At 39.4% G+C, this 22,085-nt stretch overlaps 1 protein-coding gene across 9 annotated transcripts in view; it reads right to left on the bottom strand.

Moving 5' to 3' along the window:
• bcas3 (BCAS3 microtubule associated cell migration factor) overlaps positions 1-22,085 on the bottom strand; it is a 305,494-nt gene that overhangs the window by 200,646 nt on the left and 82,763 nt on the right. For 8 of the 9 annotated variants that reach the window (XR_006370795.1, XM_044118512.1, XM_044118513.1 and 5 more), the window contains exons 17-19: positions 7,991-8,115; positions 7,579-7,744; positions 7,395-7,492 (exon numbers count right to left, since the gene is read on the bottom strand). Coding sequence is in view for 8 of the 9 variants with exons in the window: in XM_044118512.1 (XP_043974447.1) it covers positions 7,395-7,492; positions 7,579-7,744; positions 7,991-8,115 (389 nt within the window). In the remaining variant the exon portion in view is untranslated. Of the gene's footprint in view, positions 1-7,394; positions 7,493-7,578; positions 7,745-7,990; positions 8,116-16,440; positions 16,486-22,085 lie in introns of all 9 variants that reach the window. The other variant, XM_044118520.1, reaches the window with a different exon arrangement.

Here is a 22,085-nt window from a genome sequence, read left to right as displayed (position 1 = left end):
TCTAGGAAATGAAATGGGTTGACTGAACACCTGAAAGGGGGAGTACTATGTGTATTTCAGGCATATAGTGCCATGTTATAGCACAATCAAGTAACTATCTTCAGTTGTCTTGGATAAGTCACACATAAATCAAAAGAAATATAACTTTACAATTGAACTCTTTGCAAATGGACCTATGTCTCTGTAGAAGTTCCTGATCTTTCCGACACTCCGCCTTCAGCACGTCAGCATAACAACGATCCACCATCAAGCCTTTAACAACATTTTTAAACAGATATAGCTCCTATAATAAGCTCAGGAAACTCGCAGTTCCACCAGATGTTTGCTAATTGCTGCTGCCGCTAGTCTGGAGGAGCTGATTGGGGGAGTCGCAGGGGATGGGTGCTCTGTGCGGTGGAAGCTTGGATGGAGACTGCAGCTCTGAGGAGGAGCTTTGTGGAGAAGTCAGCGCCTGGTGAGACCAAGCATATCTGCCATCAGAATGGCTATGAGGATTCCTCAAACATGCATAAAACAATCAAAGCAACGCTCCAAGAAAGTTTTTTGATGAGAGATTGAAACGTGATGTAAAGCTCTATAAAACATGAAAAGTGTTCATGGATAGAAAAGACAATAAAGACAAGAAGAAAAGTTACATAGACAGAATAGATCAATATATGTCTTAGAGCTGTTCTAAAATATGTGGTAATGACTAGCTGAGGAGGTTCCTCCATCTTTTCCCCAGTGTTAGTATTTATTTAAATCTTTTCACATAATATATTTAGAATTCTTCACACAATATATTTATAATTTCACTCTTTTTGTGGTGTCTATTGCACTAGGTTGTTCAGTATTATGAGTGAACACATGTAGTAAACACCTTTTGTTTATTTGGATCATTAACTACTTTGTTTTGCTGAGTTTGAAGGACTGGCTGAGGGAGAGGACTGGTTGAAAGGCAAACCAGGAAGTGGACCAATCCATCAGGCTGCTGGAAGCAGGGGACTTGATGTTGAAGAATCTGCCTCTCTGTATTGATAGCATAACCGCTAAAATATTTTTGGAGTTATTTTGTTTTGTTTTTACAGTTGTGCTGTAGTCAAAATGTTTTGGTTTGAATTAGTTATTTATGTTTATGCATTGTTTATCTTTGTCTTCTCTCCCACCCCTCCTCGTTTGTGTACGATAGCCTTTGTGTATAAATTCCCCTCTGTGTTCATTTTGTGAGGTCAGTTTTGGTTTGTTATCCCGAGTTAGGTATGCCTTAGTTGATGATTTATTTTGCTATATTTTTAGATTTGTTTTTGTTTAGATTTTTTTTTTTTAAATAAATAGAAAATATATGTATTTAATATATGCCTTTGTTTTTGTGCCTTACTGGTTGGACCATAACACTAGTATTCTTATTATTTACTTTATATTGGTTCTTTTAAGAAACACAAAAACAAACTTAACTCCCACTGAAGCAATTATTAATATCCGATCATTAATCACCATTCATAACTGTCTGTCAGTCCTCACTCTTCAATTCAGCTGAGTTTAGTTACCTAGCACTTAGTCACAACACGTCTCAAGCCACTTTACAGTAAAAAAGTGAATTTAATCACACAGACAGACTCCAAGTAAAGTGCATACATTCTACAACGATGTAGAATAGGTTACATCTTTAGTTTACTTTCTTTTGTTCAAATTAGTTTTAAAAAATATGCAGGAAAACACAACAGATTGCATCAAGTTATTGACTTGCAGTATTCACTTTTCATGGAGTATTTAGAGCAGACAGTATTCTGTATTTCCTTTATTCCTCTTATTGAGCATTCACATATCAACAGTGGTAAGGAAAAATACACTAACAGGAAGAAATTTCCAATATGTTACATCATGAACATATTTATTCTTTCCTTTTAAACAGTATCTCTGCAGGCCCTGACTGCATGAGGTCGTAGAAAGTGGTAAACCAATAAATTGGCCAGTCGATAGATCGGCCCCAATTTTCTCAGTTTCAGAAGATCAGTGATTGGTCAGTACTGACATGTGAAGCTGATTTATTCCTCTGATCCTATCAACCTTGGCAAAGATCTAAAAATCAGCCCAGGTCATATCTGTACATTCAGTTAACATTAGTCGCCCTACTAATGCCAACTTTCTTGCTATATTTAGCAATATTTCAGACAAAAAAATAATAAAAAATCAGTATTGGCAAAAATTAGAATCAGTAGGTCAGGCTTTTTGAAGATCAATAATTAGTGATCGGCCAGAAAACTTCAATTAATGCTACCTTAATTGTGATGCACCACAGCAAAACCAGGAACAAAGTGGTAGAGCACAAACAGAGAAAAAAAAAAAGACTCCCAAAAAACCATAAATTTCCAAGAGAACAGTGATTTTTGACAAACATACCAGGTGAAGTCATGAAGACACCATCCTATGTTTTATATAGGAAAACTCAGTGTTTGAATTCAACTTGGTGACAGAACAAATCAGAGCCATTTCAGGTTCTGGGGAAAACTTGTTGCTGAAACATACTGACTTTGTTTGGCTATTAACAAGCTCCTATTATTGGTTTCGTACTATAATGTGCACCTTTGACAGGGAAACATTGCTACATGTTGCCACTATAACATTTGAGGAAGACAGACGATGAAACAGAGAATATCCAGAACTATGAGAGAATTTTCTACATTTGGCATCACATTTAACACATTTCATCTTTCAGAAATTTCTTTAGTGATTAATACAACACAACACAAAAGTAACTATATCCTTTTGTGTAGTAACACAATCTGAAAAAATTAATAGATTTTATAAAACACTGCAGTTCAAGTAAATGAAAATTCTGTAAACAAATAATATTTTTGACCCATCTTGCCCGAGATGACCAGATTTGATGAATAGTTTTTGTGCTAGGGCTCAAAGAGTGGTAGGAACATTGCGGAAAAGAAAAATAAAGAATATCTAAATCACTATAGGTAATTAATGTAATTATAATTGATGTCATCATCACAATCTTATCAATAATACAAATAATATCAGTGACATATTTTCCTCATTTTTATTTGAAGTTTATTTGTAAATGTACATGGCATTTTTTCCACTCCTTTGGATTTGTGAAGATTGTATTATCTCAACAACTAAACATGGCTGAATGTGACATGTTATCTTTCTAAGTCTCTAGTTATATTACCAGATCTCTATTTATTTCTGTCTGCAGGGAAACTGAAAGTGAAATTGTTAGTGGCAATAGTTTGGCATCTACAGGGCAGAAAATAATCATGCCATTACATGAATAGTTTTATACTTGTTTATAGACCATAGCTCCCATTTAACATGTTTTCTATGGCTACAGCAAGTGCAGACAGAAAAAGGTTCAAGGGCAAAGAGACTGAAAATCCACAGCAATTAAAACCAGAATGATTGTAATGGAAAGTTTGCTTCAATTCAATTTATTTTTATATTGATTTGAATGGAAAAACTTACAAATGCACTTCTATATTGAGACAGGGATTCAGTCCATGAGAGGATGAGCAAGTAGTCTTATGAAGATAGGGCAGAGCGAGTGGAAAAAATGGCAAAGAAGGCTAGCGGATTAAAAAAAACAAAACAAAACAAACAAAAAAAAAAAACGAGAGAAGAACTAAGCTTTTACGTTGTTACTTATTAAACAAAATCAGCATTCCCCGATAACCTCCATCCTCCAACTTGGGCTCTCCGACTTTCTCCATCCCTATCTTTCCCTTTGCTCTGTGACCCCCGAGGCCAATAGCTGTTCCCAAATTAATAATTGATGCTCTGAAGCATTTGCTGGACTGGCTGGATCGGGTTTCAAGTAGGTGGGTTGGTAAGGTTTGTCAACAATGAAGTGTATGTCAGCATGCAGCAACTCCCAGCCTCCAGTTGGATACAACACATGCAAACAATGTTATTTATATATATATATATATATATGTACACACAGATTTAGGAAGTGTGAAGTCTAAAAATGAAAATATGGCCATTTTAAGGTTGGAATTTTTAATGTTTAAGCCCAAAGAAATCCAGATGTAATTATTTTATTTTAGGTGTTACAGCTTAATTATTTTATTTTAGGTGTTACAGCTACTAGATGCTGTTGGTCAGTGCTGTGCGCACCACTGCTCACCATCATATCACACTGAGTACAGCCGAAGCATTGCAGTCCCTAGTGGGAAGAAGACTAAATAAAGCTACAATTAAAAAGTAAACTAGAAAAACAAATACTAAATAACCTGAAAACTTCTTAATGCTTCTGACAGTTTAAAGTCGGACGAGCTTGAAGTGGATTTTCTACAACAACTCCTAACCATCTCCTGATGGGAACCATTGTGATGTAGAAACCTGTCGTTTGATGCTGGGATTATGTCTATACCCACATAGAGCATGATGTGAGCTCCAGTCTACTGTCGGGGGACAGAGACGTCTCTGACACACTCTTTATTGACTGTGCAGTAAGTGGTGTTTTGCTGGGCTGAAAGCTGGTAGCCAGTGGCCTGTTAACTGGAGCACTGAAGCAGGGAGTCAGAACAAGAACAAAGGCTGCCTAGATATTGATGTAGCCCAACCTGCTGGGGCCAGGGGGCTGGGGGCCCGGGGCCGGACAGGGTGATCTCCAGGGATAGATAAGGAGCTAACAACCTGATAGATCTGCAGAGCTGGCTGCATAGCGAACAGAGGTGAGCTGTCTTGTCTCGGTTACCTGCTCTCTCCATTTCTCCACTTTCTATCTTTCATGAGCAATCTTCAAATCTTTACTGTACTTGTTTGCCAGACATGTCTGGCTTGGCTCACTCAACTGCTCCACCTGTCCTGCTTCTCACTTTCCTCGTTTGAGAAGTCTTGTGGCAGACAGGTGCTGGCATGGTGACAGAGTGGAATAGCTTAGTCATTATATATCATTCAAGGTGTATTTGACTGACAGTTACTTCATTCAGCCAAGCACTGCACTTACCCCATCCTTTCTCTGTCTCTCTTTGATTACTGACCCAGTCATGGCGCCAGGGTCTCTCTTTACCAAACGCCTGATGCTCCAAGCCTTCACTCCGGGCCCTTTCTCAGAGCAATTAGATCTATTGACAAGGCAAATGTGGCTGGGCTGTCATGGGCCTCAAAGTCCTAAGAGAGCTGCCAAGCAAGTCAGCCAGTCAGCCAGTCTCCACAATTAGCACATTAAATGACAGAGAGAAGTAAGCCTGTGGCCAGAAAGCACAACCTCTGTTTCTGCCACCATCATAGGAGCCAGGCAGAAACTCAGGTGGTAAATTATTCACTGGTTTATTTGCTCTGGAGCAAAGTTTGTCATGAGGGGAAGAGGTGTCTGAACACATGCTGTGGACAGACGGATAAATATTAATGAACGAAAATAATCTTTAGAGAAAAGTTTGTATGAAAAAAGAACATTCTTGGACAAGGGACAACTTATTCAGAATTTCATAATAATCAGTTATAACACCTGAAGTTCCAAAACATTTTTTTTTAATCTGCCATAAAGGCACTTTTTATTTGTATACATGAATCTCACGAATAAACAGGAGAAACTTCCTGAAACACTAAAAAGCTGCCCCTAGTCTGCCAGATTGTAGTGCTGGATCTCATCTCCTTTTGAGTGTACAGTGTGTCTCTCTTGTTTCCTTATCTCTTCAAAGATTTGCTGTGCCTTGCCATCCTCTGCAGGGCTGAGTGCTGCCAGTAGCTGCTACAGATGGACAGGTGGAGATAGTGACCATGAAGTGGCGCCACTGGTGTCTTTTATCTTCCCGTCCTCCAGGCTCCGGTCTGGTCTGACCCTGGGCCTTCCTCTCCTCCTCCCTTCCTATTCCTTTTTCTTGCAAGCTGCATTTTTAATCAGGCTGGGTCATCCAATATAGAGCCATGAGACTGGAGACTACGGCCTGTCAATCAGAAGCTGCCGACCTTTTAACTTCCACAGACAATCTGAAAAAGACGTGTCTGCAGCACAATTAGGTTCAGAACAGATTTATTGACACCTTGATTCACTAGTACTCCAGCTTCTTAGCTGTAAAATGTTCCTGTTTTCTTGTTTGTTCCTACAATACAGCATAATATAACATTGCTGGCCAATGCAAATCTGACCTAGATAGCACAATTTGTTCTGCGAGTTAGAACAGTGTCTTTTCTGTTTCTTTTCAACTTACTAATCCGTATGCTCAGCAAGAGGCACTTGGACAAGCAACTTATGGTGCTGCTGTAATTCCTCCTAAGGTCAAATTGACTCTTTCTCCTGGATCACTTCTCAGCTAGGCTGCCAAGCCCTGGAGGGAGCAGCAGAGGAGAGAGCTGGCAAGGGGACACATGCTGAGAAACAGGATGCTGAGAGTCTCTTTCTGGGTGCAAAGCGCAGAAATGGAAGGTGGCAGTCCAAGAGAAACTCGGTTGTTGTTGGTGTATAGGATGCAGACCCAAAGGGTAAATGGCAAGAGAGCAGGAAATGAGTAGGGGGTTGAACAATTATGTTTATAACATTTTGACCTCGCATTGCTTCACACTTGGTTGACCATGGGAGTAAAGAACCACAGTGGTTTTATCCAGCTATTGTTAATTGGATGTAAATGTTAATGCAATGAATGTCTCTCATTATGCAGCCAGTTTCAATACTCATGCTGGCACAGAAGGGTGGAAAAAGCTGACGCCCGAGCCCATCACCCCAACACGTTCTCATTGCTCTGACACTACGAGAGACCATTACCACTAATTTGACAAAATATCCTACCAGTAAGACCTGAAGCACTGCAGTACTCGATGGGTATGAGTCGAAAGATTTGTGTACAGCTACAACTTGGCCTGGGGAACCTACTAAAACTAATTAAACATTTTGAATGCTTATAATTATGGAGTGAGCTCAAAACGCCATCCTATTCCTGTGGGGGTGGATTGAATCTGTGCGTGGCCATCCGTGCTACATGACCTCTAAGACAGCAAACCACAGACCTCACTGCTCAGCACTTGTTACCGAATATGAGGGAATTTAGGGTGTCAGCTAATTGGTTCGAATGTGGCATTATGAAAGAATTGCCACAGGATATGTTCATGGTTGATTGATCTTCCATCTGACTAACTAGGGTCTAACTACAACGGTTTCTCCTCAGCATGTGGCATCGAGAACACACTGGAAACTGGCTTTCAATAACACATATAAAAGATTACATGCACCAAAGCAAAACTAAACATACAAACCGGACTGTTATCTAAGTCAAATGCTGATGTTGTTTAGGCAATATTTATTGTATCTCAATTTTGCCCAAAAAGATCACAGATGTTGCAAAGGATGCATTCTGAATCTTAAAGCAGCAGTAAATATTAAAACAATGAAAAAAAAAAAAGGATTTCAGTCATTGACTTGGCAATGAAACAGTCTTTGTAAAAAGAACTACTGTGAAACCTACCAGCGAGGAGATACTGGTAGTACTGAACCAGATCTGAGGCCAGCACCAGCGGGTGGTTGGAGCTGAAAGGTGGCTGCAACTCGTTCCACTGCGGAGTCCTACATGAGAAGTGCCATAATCCATGAATCCATAGAAACAAGATTCTAACACATTTTGGAAGAGAAAGTGGAAAATAAGCTGCTACCTGGCTAAGGTCCAGCATGCTCTGGGAGAAGTGCTCAGCTCCAGCGGAGTCTCGTCGCTAATCTTTTGTGCAGTGCTAATTGGCCGAGGCTCCAGGACATGCTCCACCACATTACCATAGCAACTGATTATGTACAGTGAATCCACAACCGACTGCCGGGACTGATCTGTGACAATGTTGTGAAGCAAAGCCATTATTAACACACAAGAGACGTGAAATGTTCTGGTCAACTTCTATAGTACCAAATCCTAATAAATGTCGTTTCAAGCCACTTTGCAAATAATAATTTAAATTCAACCATACATACATTCTAATGGATCTTAGTTACCAAGAAGTGCAGTAAACTCAAAAGTAGTTTCAGAGTGTCTGTCTAAAACTGTTCTGTGCACCCTGGGTTTGATTCAATTCGTACCTTTCTCTCTCTTCATGTTTGGATTTGTGAGGAACCAAGAGCGGGACGAGGCAAAGATGGCAGCAACGCAGAACTCTCCTCCACTGGACTTGCTCGGAGAGATCTGGGGGGTTGGTTTAGCTTTGCTTCAAGAGGAAGAAAGAATTGAAAGGTTTAGCCAGGGGAAGGGAAATACAACTTCTTTACAAAAATGTTACTGTTATTCTTTTATTGCTGTAAAGTATTTTGTTTCCAAAAGGCTAAAATGTCATATGGAGTTCATTTCAGCTGAACAATATTATCTGAACTGTTGCATTATACTCCCAAGTTGGGCCCTTTGATTCCTTTAAATGGAATGGATGGCCACAAATCATACAAAAATATCTGTAAATGGTAGATATTATTTTCTTGAATACTGAAAAATAGTGTAAATCAGGGGTGTCAAACTCCATTCTTCAAGGGCTGCTGTCCTGCAACTTTTAGATGTGTTTCTGCTGCACCAGACCTGAATAGAATAACTAGGTCATTAGCAAGGCTCTGGAGAACTGACCTACACAAGAAGGAGGTAATTAAGATACTTCATTCCAGTGTTTTGTATCTAAAAACTGCAGGACAGCGGCCCTTGAGGACTGGAGTTTGACACCTGTGGTGTAAAGTATTGATTGTCAAAGTAGATTCCATATCCTGATCAAATGAAACATCCTGCGGCCTCATTTTATATCCAAAACTTTAAAAGCATAGCATGGCGAAGGGGTGGAATAACCCACAGCCTAATGATGATCTGCATTTATCCCAAGATTACATGAAAAACAGAAAAAATATAAGGGACGGCCTGTAATGCCGAAAGAGGGATTTTTAAATAAATAAATAAAGCATGTTGGCAAGTATGTGGGAGTCACAGTAATAATAGTTTACCATGCAAAGGGAGGAGCAGGGGAAAACTGAAAAGTCTCTAAGAACATAGACACATTTTAGGATGGCTATTTTCTGACAGTAGGTTTATATAAGTGGGAACAAAATATTAAAAATGTAAATTAAAAAAAGAAAGAAAAAAAAGAGATATACTGGCATGCATGGCGTAAAATAACTCTCTGTAATTTTTAGTAAAACCGCAGAAGAGAAGCAAAAAAAAAATGCTGAGAAGATTTTCTGCTTCTACCACCTTTTAACGTCTAGTCATTTTTCTTCACAGAATATCTTCTGCCCAGTTAGATGAGATGAACAATATGTAGGTATCTATTTCCAAGTCCAACAGCAAAACAACAAACTGGTTCTCCCACTTTAGTTGGAGATCTCTGCAACCAACTTACCATGGTTCCTAACCAGTGGCATGGTAGGGGCAGGAGCTCAAGTGGATAAAAAGGACAGCTTTGTGCAGCACATGGAACTGCTGGCTGCCTTACTAGTGTGAGATTTGTTTTTTTATACAGGCATCATGTATATATACCTATATCAAATCATATGCGGTCTTAGGCCACACATAAACTGAAAAGAAAGAAAAACTAAACAAAAAACAAAAGAAAAAACAAGATTTCAGAAGTGCTTTTCTTGTCCAGAGGAAAATCTTCAGGTGCCCTTCGCACCTCTTTGTGTTTATCTCTTCCTACCTATTTATAAATTTATGGCTCTCCCTGCCCAGACAGTTATGGGATGTCTACAGGTATATTATCATCTTTTCTGTTTTCTAAGCAGAAAACAGAAAACATGGATTGAACAAAGTTCTGTGATATTAAACTTCTCCACATCTTTCTCCCTGACCTGTCTGCTGTTTTTTCTTGCTTCCTCAATGACGCTCTTTGTTCTCTAAAAAAGAGAAAGGTTTACTCCAAGAAAAAATGACAGAAGTGAACTAATTCTATAACTTTTGAGGGAATTTGTTGTGCCGGGTTTTATTTGGGGGTAGAATAGTAAAAAGGGAGAAGATTGCATGCATTCCACCCTTTTGTTAAAAAATGAAAAATGAAGAACCGCCTGGCAGTCCTGCAGTACTTTGTGTTCTATCACAAAATAATTCCTCACAAAACGTTTTGAAGGCTACTTGTACAATGACAGAATCTGCTTTTACAATATGCTGTAAAGCCATTTAGCTTAGCCTAAAGATCTTACGTTAAAGTACAAGACCTACAAAAGCTCTGGTTATCACTGAACCTCACAAACACGTCCAAGCTGCGTGGCCTGTTTTACTTTGGGACAAATTTATTAGGAAGCTATTGGATTATTTAGGATGTTAGGACTGCTTCAGAGAAAGTGGACTTTCAACAGGACGTCCATATGGTTGCAAACAAACAACAGTAGCAAGATCTGGTATTACTGTGTTGCCTTAGAAGAAACCCGAACAATGAAAAGTGTTTGCTGCTGATCAGTCTGGAAGTGGACTATCTGCTGAAGTCTGACCTTTGAATAGAACACTATAATGAAAATAAGTCCTTGACTTACTGTCAGTCACTCAAGGAAACAAGTACTGTTTCAATGTGCTTTTGATGCTTTCCTGCAGATTAGTGTTGGTTCTCCATCAAGCATTGATGTATTGAAGGTAGAGACGTGTGGAGGGTAAAATTTTCTGAATTTGAAAGTTGAACTGGGTAAAATCAACTTTTTTGAGCTTTATATCATGTTATGTTAGTCCCTTAACAAAAACCTACCTGGAGTGTTGCTTTGGTTCATTTATGCATGGTTGAGGAATCCTTGAATCTTCAATGACAGACATTCAGGGTTCACAAAACTCCGCCTATTTCCACAAAACTCCGCCTATTTCCACAAAGCTCCTTCTCGGAGATGCAGTCTCCAGGATAGCTTCTGCCTCACAGCACACCCCTTCCCTGTGTGGGATCCCATATCCTCACATGTGATTGGCCACAAGGCTGCCATGCTAATCTAAACAAAGTTCTACTGTTAGCAGAGCGGTTACACTCAGAGTGAGAACTGAGCAGTTCAAGGAAATAAACGTGAGGCGACAGCTCCCTTGCTCTCAGTCTTTCTCTCCATTTCTCAAATGTTGTGCTGTTTGCTATGCTGTTGTGTTGCCTGGAAAATATACAATAAAGCCACTTTAAATACTGAAAAAATTTGTTACATTTTTTAACAACATTTGGGTACATCACTCCACAACATCAAATATCCTGGGACAATTATTATTTATTTATTTATTTTTGTTCATATACTCAACTACATGTTGAGTGTTCAGTATCTGCACGGTGCTCTAACAATGACCAAACAGCTGTTTCCTTTGCTCTGAAGTGAGGTTCGAGTAAACAAACATCAGAACTTAATAAAAGATGGAATGAAACCTTAAGGTGAACAATGATCCCTGGAGGTGGAGAAAGTGTGTCTAATCGTTGAAGGGACTTACACAATTCAGGACACTGAAAGAGAAGTTTCTGGTAAAAGTCTCTTTCTGCTACCTCCCTACAGACTGTCAGCACCTCATAAATTAGTCCCTGGATACAAAGGGAAGTTGATGCCTTTGTTTGCCTGCTGTATGAAAGAGGGATCTGGAAAAATGAAGTAGTGATAGTAGTCCCAGGAAAGACCACGATACAAGATTTAGGCTTTTATTTAGTAATGCTGGGCCAAGAGGAGAAGGATGAATAACCTCAGATCCATAGTAAGCCTTGTCTATAACAGGAAGACAGGGAAAGAGAGGAAGTTGAACTCAGGATATTGCTCTGGCTGACTCTAGTTTGTTCATGTCCTCTCCTTCAGGCTCTTCCACAGGTCCAGTTTTGCTTCAAAGCGTCCAGAGGACAAAACATTTAGTAAACTGGCCAAGACAGACACTCTCTAGCTGTAAAATACTAAAGTGTTAATGGCTTTTTTTCTTTTACCTCTATAGGCATGTTTTACTTTCTCAGTACTTTTTAATTGATTCAGGCCAGTATTTAAACATTCATACAGCAGAAAATCTAAAAGGAAGTATGAGGAAAACTAAAAATAGTCAATGTGTGGCATATGTTTTGAGAATCACAGTACATTACAATGGAAATAGGTAGACGTATGTACAATTGGAAATCAGCATAAGAAAAGCAGGAATCTCCTCTAACAGGGCAACTAAACATCATATTCATGACTTTGGGACCAAGTTATTATTTTGGCAGAGTTCATTTTCTAAAAACCAGCTGTTCCATTTCTTTTATTTCTGGAAAATATGTTAGACCCTCAAAGGCTGTGCGGTTCGCTGGTTTCTATAACCCATAGTACACAAATCAGCTCATGTCGGGTTCAAGCCTCAAGAGGTCAGAAACTGGGGAATATTCCACATATGGACTTAGAATTTGGACTGGACGATATTTTGAAATGATTAGAATATATAAATGCTCACAATGTAAACTTAGAAATTAAAGTTAGATCTTCTTAAACAGCTTGACAAACGATTGATTATGAAAGCCCAATAAATACAAAACATGTATGGAGTACCAGAGCATAGTGTTTGGAGCAATTCATGATATACCGACCAATATTGCAACCACATCTAATGTGTATATACATAAATAATCACACAATGTATATACTTAGAAGTCTCCAACAGCAGGCTATAACACTGGCTCCCTACTGTGGTTTCATAGCCTCTTTGAAGAGCCCTCAGCTAGCACCAAGCCTGCCAACAGGAGTAAAGATCACAGCTTGGTTCCTTTCTCATCTGGGTAGAGCGGCCACTAAAATGCATTCATCTGCATTTTAAATCATACATTTGCTCTTGATCTCACTGGAAGTGGCTTAAACGTGTTGAGGTTTCTGCCCTTGTGACTAAAAAGTGCAGCTCCAGGGCTTCATTCTCCTCTCCGTATGGAACATACGGTTTATGAAGTACGCCACTGGTGCGGAAATGGGTAAACCAACAGCTCAAAGTTACAAAAAATGTAACTCAATATCGGCAAATTAGGAACATAAATATATACTGCAAGGGAACTGGGTGCAGAGGGAACCAGATGTTTCTAAACAAACGGCTAATCTTTCTGTTCGTCCTCCTTCTTTTTGTGGCATGGACTTTAGAGGGGAGGCAAATCAATTTTTTTTTTCCCTTTGCAACTTTAATTCACTGAAAAGACTACTCACATGTCGTTTCCACTTTTAATTTCACAAATGAGGCCTCTTGACTGAGCTAATAGCTTTTCCTCAGGGGCATAATTCAATCTGCGACATCAACCATCAAAGTCCCTTCGCATTACTATGTCCGGAGCTAACATGAGGCGCCGCTCAGGAGGAGCGGGGGGTGCACGACTGCATGTCCAGTGGCAGCCTTCATTTATTTTCAGAGTTGTCACAGTAAACAATTACAACACAGCTTACTTACTTAGTCAGCCAGATTTAAATGAGCTGTATGGCTTGTTTAATAGTTATCAGAAAAGGAGACTGCACAAAGAAAGAAAAAGAAAGAAGAGAATGTGAGCAGTCATGTGGAGGACACATCCTTCAACGTAACATTAATTATATTATTACAGCTCTTGAAAGAAAAAAAAGGAAGCCTTGAGACTCTGTTTGAGTAAATTGCACTATTGACAACTGCTTAGGAAACACAGAGGAGAAAACTGGAAAACAGCCATTAAAAGTTTAAGGATAAGTTTGTTTTTTTTCTTCCATCTGTTTTGCGGTCTAAAATCCAGAGTGCCTTACAAGAAGCCTAAAAAAATGTACAATTCACTACTACACTTCATTCAGGCTATTCAGAGAACAATATTTTTTTCATTTGTTCAAATCTGATCCAAAAGTAATTATTATGAGCAGAGAGACTCAAACTGCTGAGGATGTGTAGCTTTGAAAATCTATATGGTCCGAGGGTCCAGATTAGCTAGATGCTGAATGAAGGCAGAAAGAAAAAAAGTTTCAATTAAAAAGTATGAGTGACTGGCCACAACAAAAGGAGAAACCTAAGACTTGGAGAAGGCACCACATGCTATTCATTTTCTAAAGTGAATGGAGTCAGCAGGGAGGAGCAGGAGAGCAGGGAGCCGGGAAGGGAAAAGTTCACTTCACTGAACCACTCAATCATCTCTCCATAAGTGACTCTGTCATAATGGGGCTTCCTTTAAAAGCTTGTAAGCATCTGATTTCACGAGGCAGTGTTGACAAGAGACTTAGCTTCAGCTCATCCCAAAGAAAGAAAGAAAAAAAAAAGGATGACGTTCCTGTGCTTTTAAAGTAACTCAAAAAACTGGGAGAGCTCACTCATTGCTCTAGACCGCCATCATATTTTACTTTAATCACATTTAGTTGTTTTCATTTCATTTTTAGTTATTGGTACAATGATAACTTGGTATCAAGTTATCATTGATACCAAGTTAATATTCATGCATGAGGTGATGAATATTATAAACGATTATTATGTTGGATAAGGAGGAAGTGTATTATATACATTTTAAATGTTCCACAATGATGTTTAGAAACTAAATCTATTCACCAATAGGCAGTTTTACACTATATCAACATTTTATTTCACATATTGTTTATGATGATAAATGCTCCATTAAATCAAAGGAATAGTGGGGACATTTTTAAGTAGGGTTCTATGGAAAAATCCATAGTAGCTAGTAACTAGTAACGAGTATCTAGTAACTAGTATCTTACCAGTCAGTGGCAGACAGTCGTCATAAACAGAAAGTTTTCAACTGTGAAAACAGTTGTCTGAATTGATACACTTTCAAAGTGGTTCAATGAATGTATATTTTATAAACCATTAAAATGCCATGTTTGACACATTTTTTAGAAGCCTAGAGGTATTGACCATGCAGATTGTTTTCATCTGTAATGAGCAAATAAATATTTTGTATTTGTGCTAAATCAAAGTAATAAATAAATCATAGATTACATAACTAATTGCAATAATTTGTAGGCTTCATTACTTTAGAATGAGTAAGAATATTTTTTACTTTAATGTTTTAAATAAATGTCAGATATTGCAATATATGAACTAGTGCTGAGTTTGATTTTTCTACTTCTGATGACTATATAGTATTTCTATGTTATAATCTTGTAGAGTACAGAGTGATCATCCATTGATGTCAGGACCCACTGGACTGTGCATCTTTCCTGCAGAATGCAAGAAAGAATAACTGTTTACACTATTTACAATTATGCCAATAACACAATAGACAACTCCCCGCCAGCACAGGTCACAGGTCAGAGGTCACATCTCTTCACCTGTTATTTTCTGGAGATGCTGGAGGTTTTATATTTAGTACAGTGTCTCACCTCACACTGCCTCCTGCTGAGCCTGCTCCTCTTTTGATTTCAGATTTTTGTTTCTCGTCATTTATCCATTCACCTGCATCTAACACCTATGCATCATTAAGATGGATTACCTTAGTTGATCCACCTGGTAACTTTCCAGTTATTCATCATTAACATAACATAAATATTCTAGCGATATTGCTATTCATTCAGTCAGGGCTTGATGCTGATACCTACGATTTTGTGTGGTCTCTCATGTTTTGAAAATCAGCTGACAATCCCAAAATAGTATAGTGTGAACTGGGCTTTAGGCAATACAAAGCTACATTTAAAACCATTGTATTTAATTTGTATCTAAGTTATTAAAAAGAAATCAACTATATATGAATGATATAAATTTATACCGGCAACTTGTGCATAGTTCCAACATCACACTTTTGGGAGGTTTGCAAGGATCCTTTGTATTTCTATCAGAACAAATCCAAACAGATGAATGTCTACACATACACCAGGAAAAGAAAAAAAACTGCACATGGCTCATTCCTATAATGAGTAAATGTAAACGGGATACCAGAATGGTAGCATTAAGATTGGCCTAAACACAATACGTGAAAATTAAATCAAGAACATTTGGTTCACTTGTTGCTGTCTGTTGAGGGATTTTCCAAGCGAAAAGCACACATCTCTGAGAAACCATCGAGCCACACAACACACTGAGAATCACACCACAGTATGACAAGGCAGAACTGCTGCGTGCAAACACATCCATGGAAAAACATGAAACCAAACAAAATCTGAACAACATGTGTTTTACACAAAAGCATCATTCTTCGTAAAACACTGTGGAGGGTCTACACAAAGGCAATGCACAGAGAAGCCAGCAACGCCATTTTCTATGGGGTAGCACAAAGGGCCACACAGCAGCCAGCCCAGAGGGCCCTAAGGCCTGAAAATGTCTCCTTACATTACTGTCAACAAAACATTTACCATTTCCTTTAAAAAAGATTAGACATTAAACAAAAATGAGTACACTTATCAGGCAGTATAACTCCATCTAGTGCCACTATTTGTCATACAATATGAAAGGTGTACAAGCCAACACCAAAAATGCAAAAGAAGAGGGGGAAAAAATATGCCTCTTTGGGATTTTTCCCCTTTGAGTAATGAAAATAAAAATGGCAAGATGAGTTTCAAAAATCCACAAGGCACGTAAAACAAACAAACAAAAAAAACCAAGGAGGCGGGTTTGGTAGTGAATATTGCTGCATGCTGCTGATGGAGTCAACGAGGGGAAAAGCAAAACTCACCATGGAGTTTTAATGGCAAAACATCCCGCCCCAAAGAGGTAAGGTCTTCATGAGAGAGAGGGAGAGAGGCGTGGTGGGAGGGTGAAGGGTGTGGGGACACAGAGATAGACGGAAAACCCATTATTAAACTAGCACACCTGACCAAACACACTTTTCACATTACACACTTTTTGACATGTCTGTTTAAGTGCACTTGAGGCAGGAAACAGAATGTCTGAGCACCAAGATGGATCTGAAAACCTGCAGGATGATTGGAGGATTCATCTGCTCAAGCTGCTCTGTAAACGCTGAGAAGATTTACTTTGCAGACAGAGCATGCCCACAGTTACAGGGGTGGAGGTGGAGCGGCACCCTTTTCTTGACATCTGTCACTTTATTTCTTATCCTTTTATTTGTCTCACTTTGTTTTTCATTTTTATGAATTCCATTCATTCTCGTAGTCGTGTCAGATCGCATCATGTAAGTACAGCAAAGATGGGAAAACTTTGTACTGCAGATAAAGAACAAGTCTGAAGAGTTTACTCAATTTGTATAACAACTGGGGACACCAGTAAAACTAACAGGACTCATGCATTGTTGAAACAAGGAGCTTTGTGTTTGCAAGCAGCATCTTTTTTTAGAGCAACTGTATATTTATGGCAGAGCATGGCCTTTTGGAAGATAGGGTGTGGGCAAATGTGTATCCACTGTGAATATGTTAACAAGTATGCAACATGTGTGTGTGCGTGTGTGTGTGTGTTCACGTGTCCAGGAGTCATCCAGAGTTGAGTGTGTCTTTTTCAGGGTACATTGCTGTCCGTCAGTCTGTGAGTGTGTTTCTGGTGTTTACAAGACATCAGGAGTGGGAGTGTGTTCCTGTGTTTATTCTGCGCAGCCAGAGATAGTGACAGAGCTCCATAAACAGTTTACAGTAAATAAGTCTCTTTCCCTACAGCAATAAAGATCCAATGAGACTGAACTCTGTCCCTGTGAGCCACCCTCCCCAGTCCTGAAAAAAAAAGGATCCCCCAGCCAACCAAAGCACTCTGCAGTATTTTATCGCTCTCATCGCATCCGCCTGGGCCCTCCCAGTGATAGCACACGGTGTCCAATTAGACTTGGTGCATGAATATGGAGGGAGATGTTCCTCTGGGAGACGCAGAGCAACTTTTGGCCCTGGAACGTTTTACTCCTGGAGCGCAAGTTGACAAATGAACACAGTGGTCGGTTTAACAGAGACCCCTGGTTTATCTACCCTACTGCTGAGACTACTGACCCCATCGGGCCCCCATTTGGGTCTCCAACAGTGAAAATGGAGAGACACCGATGGAAGACATCTATGTGGAAATGGGTCAAATAGGCTTTAAATTGACCCCACATGAACCAGAAAGCCTGAGAAATACATATAATAATACATGCACTGAAAAGTAAATATATGGCAACTGATGGAACAAAGTCATAAAGTGTAAAGTCAAACTTCCTATGTTTGCCAATGAGCATTAATTTCTTCCAGCCACTCTTCAGTTAAATCCAGATTAAAGGGGAGTTGATAGTTGCCATGTCAATTCTCAGACCTGAGGGGTGAATCTCTGCAACTCCCCCCGAGTTACCATGGCTGCTTCTCTGATTAATTCTCCTGTAATTTGAAATTTGAAGCCATCACTATTTTCTACTGATGGCTTGAAAAAGGCAAGTTTATCTATCTAGCACCGTTTCTACACAGGTCTGTCTAAAATGCTCCACAGGAAATCAAATGAATGACTTGAGATGTAAATCTGTGCTCTGTGAGATGCGGAAAGCTTGTGGTACCATTTTAAATGCCTCCACAACTTTGTCGCCTTCTTGTTTGCTGTGTTCTGTTTTACAAAAAAAGTCTTCATTGTGAACAACTTTACCTTTGTTGCAATTTTAGCAGAGAAACAGAAGCACTACGGCTTCTGGTTTTCATTTACAAATGAGCATTTGTCCCTTGGAGGAAGCACAAACCCGTTAGAAGTTTCTAGAAAAAAAGACTTTACCATGGTCACCCCGCTGATGACTAAATGCGGGTAAAAGTATGAAGTGGAATGTACATTTGAACACCTCCCACTGTGGTGGGTTGGTAATTTGAACAGACAAAAAAAAAAAAAAAAAAAAAAAAAATTGCATTCATTTTGAACTCCTGTTCAGGGAAGGAGTGGCTGTCTGGCATATAGACTGATGCAATATCTATGAGGCAAGAAAAGTATATAATTAAAAATATTTATTTTTTTATTGACCACGATAGAGATATGACCAGGGACAGGTTGAGGAATAGGTCGGATGGCGTAAAGAAGATTTTGTCTAATTCAGAAAAAAAAAATACCTTTGTTCCATAAGATGGAAGATTTCACTGCACTTCCATTTTATTGCTCATAATTTTTAAAGATAAATTAGAATCAATTTAAAATCAGCATGAGCAGGACATAAAATACCAAAATCTAACTTTTAGTTTACAAAAGTACAAAACACATTCCATTTCTTAAGCACACATTTTTTGTGTGCTTAAAATCCTAAACCAACTGTAAGTTCTTTCAAATCAAAAACGCTAATCTCCTCAGAACTCTGAACCTTAAATGTAGTTATTCTGGGAAACGTGTCCATCACTTTGACTGAGTGATGATGAGTGATGAAGCTCAACCCTTCAATGTTGATAAAGAAGGCCCAGTGATGCCATGGTACTGATGGAGAAGGTTTGTGGAAAAAGACTCCAACTGGTCACCATTTGGTAACTGGTGTTAAGACAGCGATTTACTGACCGCAGGGGGAAGAAGGACAGAAAAGAGAGTGTGTTTGTGACCTCTGAGGGCAATGACCCCACTCTCAGAGAATAATCATTCACACATTCAGCTCCTAACCCAATGGCCCTAAGAGCAGCGCCTGAGCCATTAAAACATTGAGGGAAGTGAGGTGATTTGCGAAAATGTTTTTCTGCCATGTGGGCATTGCTTTCTTAAAGCCGCTTTTTAGCTCTGGCCTCAGCCAGGCTGTGAAAGACAATGGCTCAGAGCAGTGCTGGCTCTTAAACACGTATTATTGTAAGCTGAGGGCACATCTGTGACAGGTCACAGGGTCTCATTTGTACTTTTGCTGCCGTGTTTCTCGTCACCCCGCCTGCACTTGATATGCATTTGCCTGAAAATGTTATCGCAGGGATTTGCTCGATGGTGCTGGTCTGCTTCGCGTGTGACAATCTCTCCATTTAGATTTTCATTTGTCTGTGTTAAATTCAGACAGTGTGTAGACGGGATAAGTGTGCTGTACTGTGTGTGCAAATCCCACATGTGACTCTGACTGGCATTTTGACAAGTTAAATCTTTCATTATTGGACTGCGTTGTCTGTTAAGCGTCCTGTCGATATTACTCTCACAGGGAGAGACTCCTGCTCATTATTCTGAGACTGAACTAACCGCAATTCAAGCTTTAGGAAAAACTAACAGAAAACACCAGGCTGGGTCACAGCTAGACACCTCTCATACTTTGGAACTTCAAGCGAACTATGAGGACTAGCAGATGCTTGGCTGCGTTCCTCTGCTGCCTGACACGGCCTCGTCTGCAGCGGGGTTATCAGGCGGATGCTGAGCCACATCCGACTCTACCTCCCTGCTCTGACACGGGGTGAGCACAAAAACTACATCAAAAGACGAGCGCGCTCTGTGTGAACTTGTGGAGGGTTTCTTTCATGTCAGAAGCCGAGGACAAACAGCAGCATCTCCGGTACATTGGTGGTCTCTGGGACCGCCAATGTCTATGAAGACATCCCTGCAGCCTGCCTGGTCACACAAAAAAGAGGGCAAAGGTTTCCACAGATTGTGCGTTGGTGTTTGTGTGTCACAGCACAGTGAAGTGCACACATGGCCGACGTCGAACGGAATTTAGGTTAAGCAGCTGGTGTGTTCCTCTGCTCCCCTGCCAACAGGGATCTGCTCATACAGGTGTAAATACAGCTGCTGGACGCTACTTTCCCTGCCTCACTGTGTCCCATACAAATACACACGCACAAACGCACACACACGCACACATGCACGCACGCGGGAAAAAGAAACAGAGCTTGGCTGCACAGACAGACAGATGGTGCTTGGGTACTCCTGTGCAAGTATAGCGTAAAAGCATATGATATCACCCCCCACTCTTGGGGCTGAACCTGCTGCCTCACTCACAGCGAGTGTGTGTCGATGTGTTGGCCTGGCCATGTGCATACAGGAGCAGACCACACAGCTGCGTGTCCTGATGCATTAAAGCTGACGTCTCCTTCGGACTGAATGAAAGGATGAACCTTTAGGGAGGCAACCTACCAGGCTTTAATAATGGCCCACAGAGCCAACACGGCTGTCTGAGGTGTTTCATGAGCAGGAAGGCCAGGGGAGGTGAAGGATAAGAAACACATGAAGGAATAGAACACAAATAAAGAGGATCGATCATATTCTTAACATAGCCATCATCAACTTGAAAATTCTTCAAACAATAAGTAGGGATGTAGATCCGACCCGCACGTATCAGATCGGGTGGTGACCAGTGTCAGACAGCTGTCAGTGTGATGTCTGATTTTATGTCAGTTGCAGTCGCAGCAACCAAGTTCTGTTCAGCAAATTTGTAAAGGTTTTGGTGCATTGTCTTGTACAAGGCTTGCAAGACAATGCACAGAGTAAATGGGGAAGTTGGCACCAGAGAAATAACTTGGGGGTGAAGCAAATCAAAATGTATCAACACAACAAATTTAGTGTGACATTTAAAAAACAATGTTGAGGATGTCTCCAGCTGGCACTCACTGAGAGCGTCTGTAATCAGAACTGTGGCTATAATAATAATAATAATAATAATAATAATAATAATAATAATAATAATAATAATAATAATAATAATAATAATAATAATAATAATAATAATAATAATAATAATAATAATAATAATAATAATAATAATGGAGGAAATGGGAAATGGGTTGCGGTGTAAGAGAAAAATTTAAATGATTGAATTTCAGTTTTCAATCATTTGACGGAGTTTGGCTATATTGAGGCTCACTGCAAGATAAAAAAAGACATCTGGAGTGACCATACAGCAATTACAGCACCACACAACTACCAACACTCACCGTGATCGGATTCAGAATCGGCAGCATAAAACCTGATCGGAGCATCCCCAGTTAAGACAGACTCTTGAAATAGATTTCTTTAAAATATATATATATATATATATATATACACACTAAATGCAGTTTTACACAAAAGGCATAAAACTGTGACGTAATAAAGCACTCTATATGCTACACTACAAAGGCTCTTTAGCAAGCTTTCATGATGAACATTTAGATAAAATGAGTGATGGAAGTAAAAAAAAGTCATGTTCATTTTAAAGATGACAACATTTATTGACTGTGACATTTTAGTCAAAGTCACAATCAAGATGTTCAAAAGTTAGTAAAACCTTAATGAGCCGCACGATGTGACCTTTTGCTTCAGTTCTTGTTTTCTGAATGAACCTTCTTCTACTATCATATCAAATTATCTGTTTTACAATTTTATAGACTTTACCATATCATAAATAAATAGAATTCAGCCTGGCAGAGATAGTGTCAAAGCAACTCTGTAAAAGAATAAAAAATATTGCGATAATCTGCTTTCCTCTACATTAACCTCCAAATATGAAGA

This window comes from Gambusia affinis, linkage group LG06 (genome assembly GCF_019740435.1).
Source record: "Gambusia affinis linkage group LG06, SWU_Gaff_1.0, whole genome shotgun sequence".
Lineage (NCBI taxonomy): Eukaryota > Metazoa > Chordata > Actinopteri > Cyprinodontiformes > Poeciliidae > Gambusia > Gambusia affinis.
Note: the sequence above shows the minus strand (reverse complement) of the source record. Positions and strands in the feature narration are given on the sequence as shown.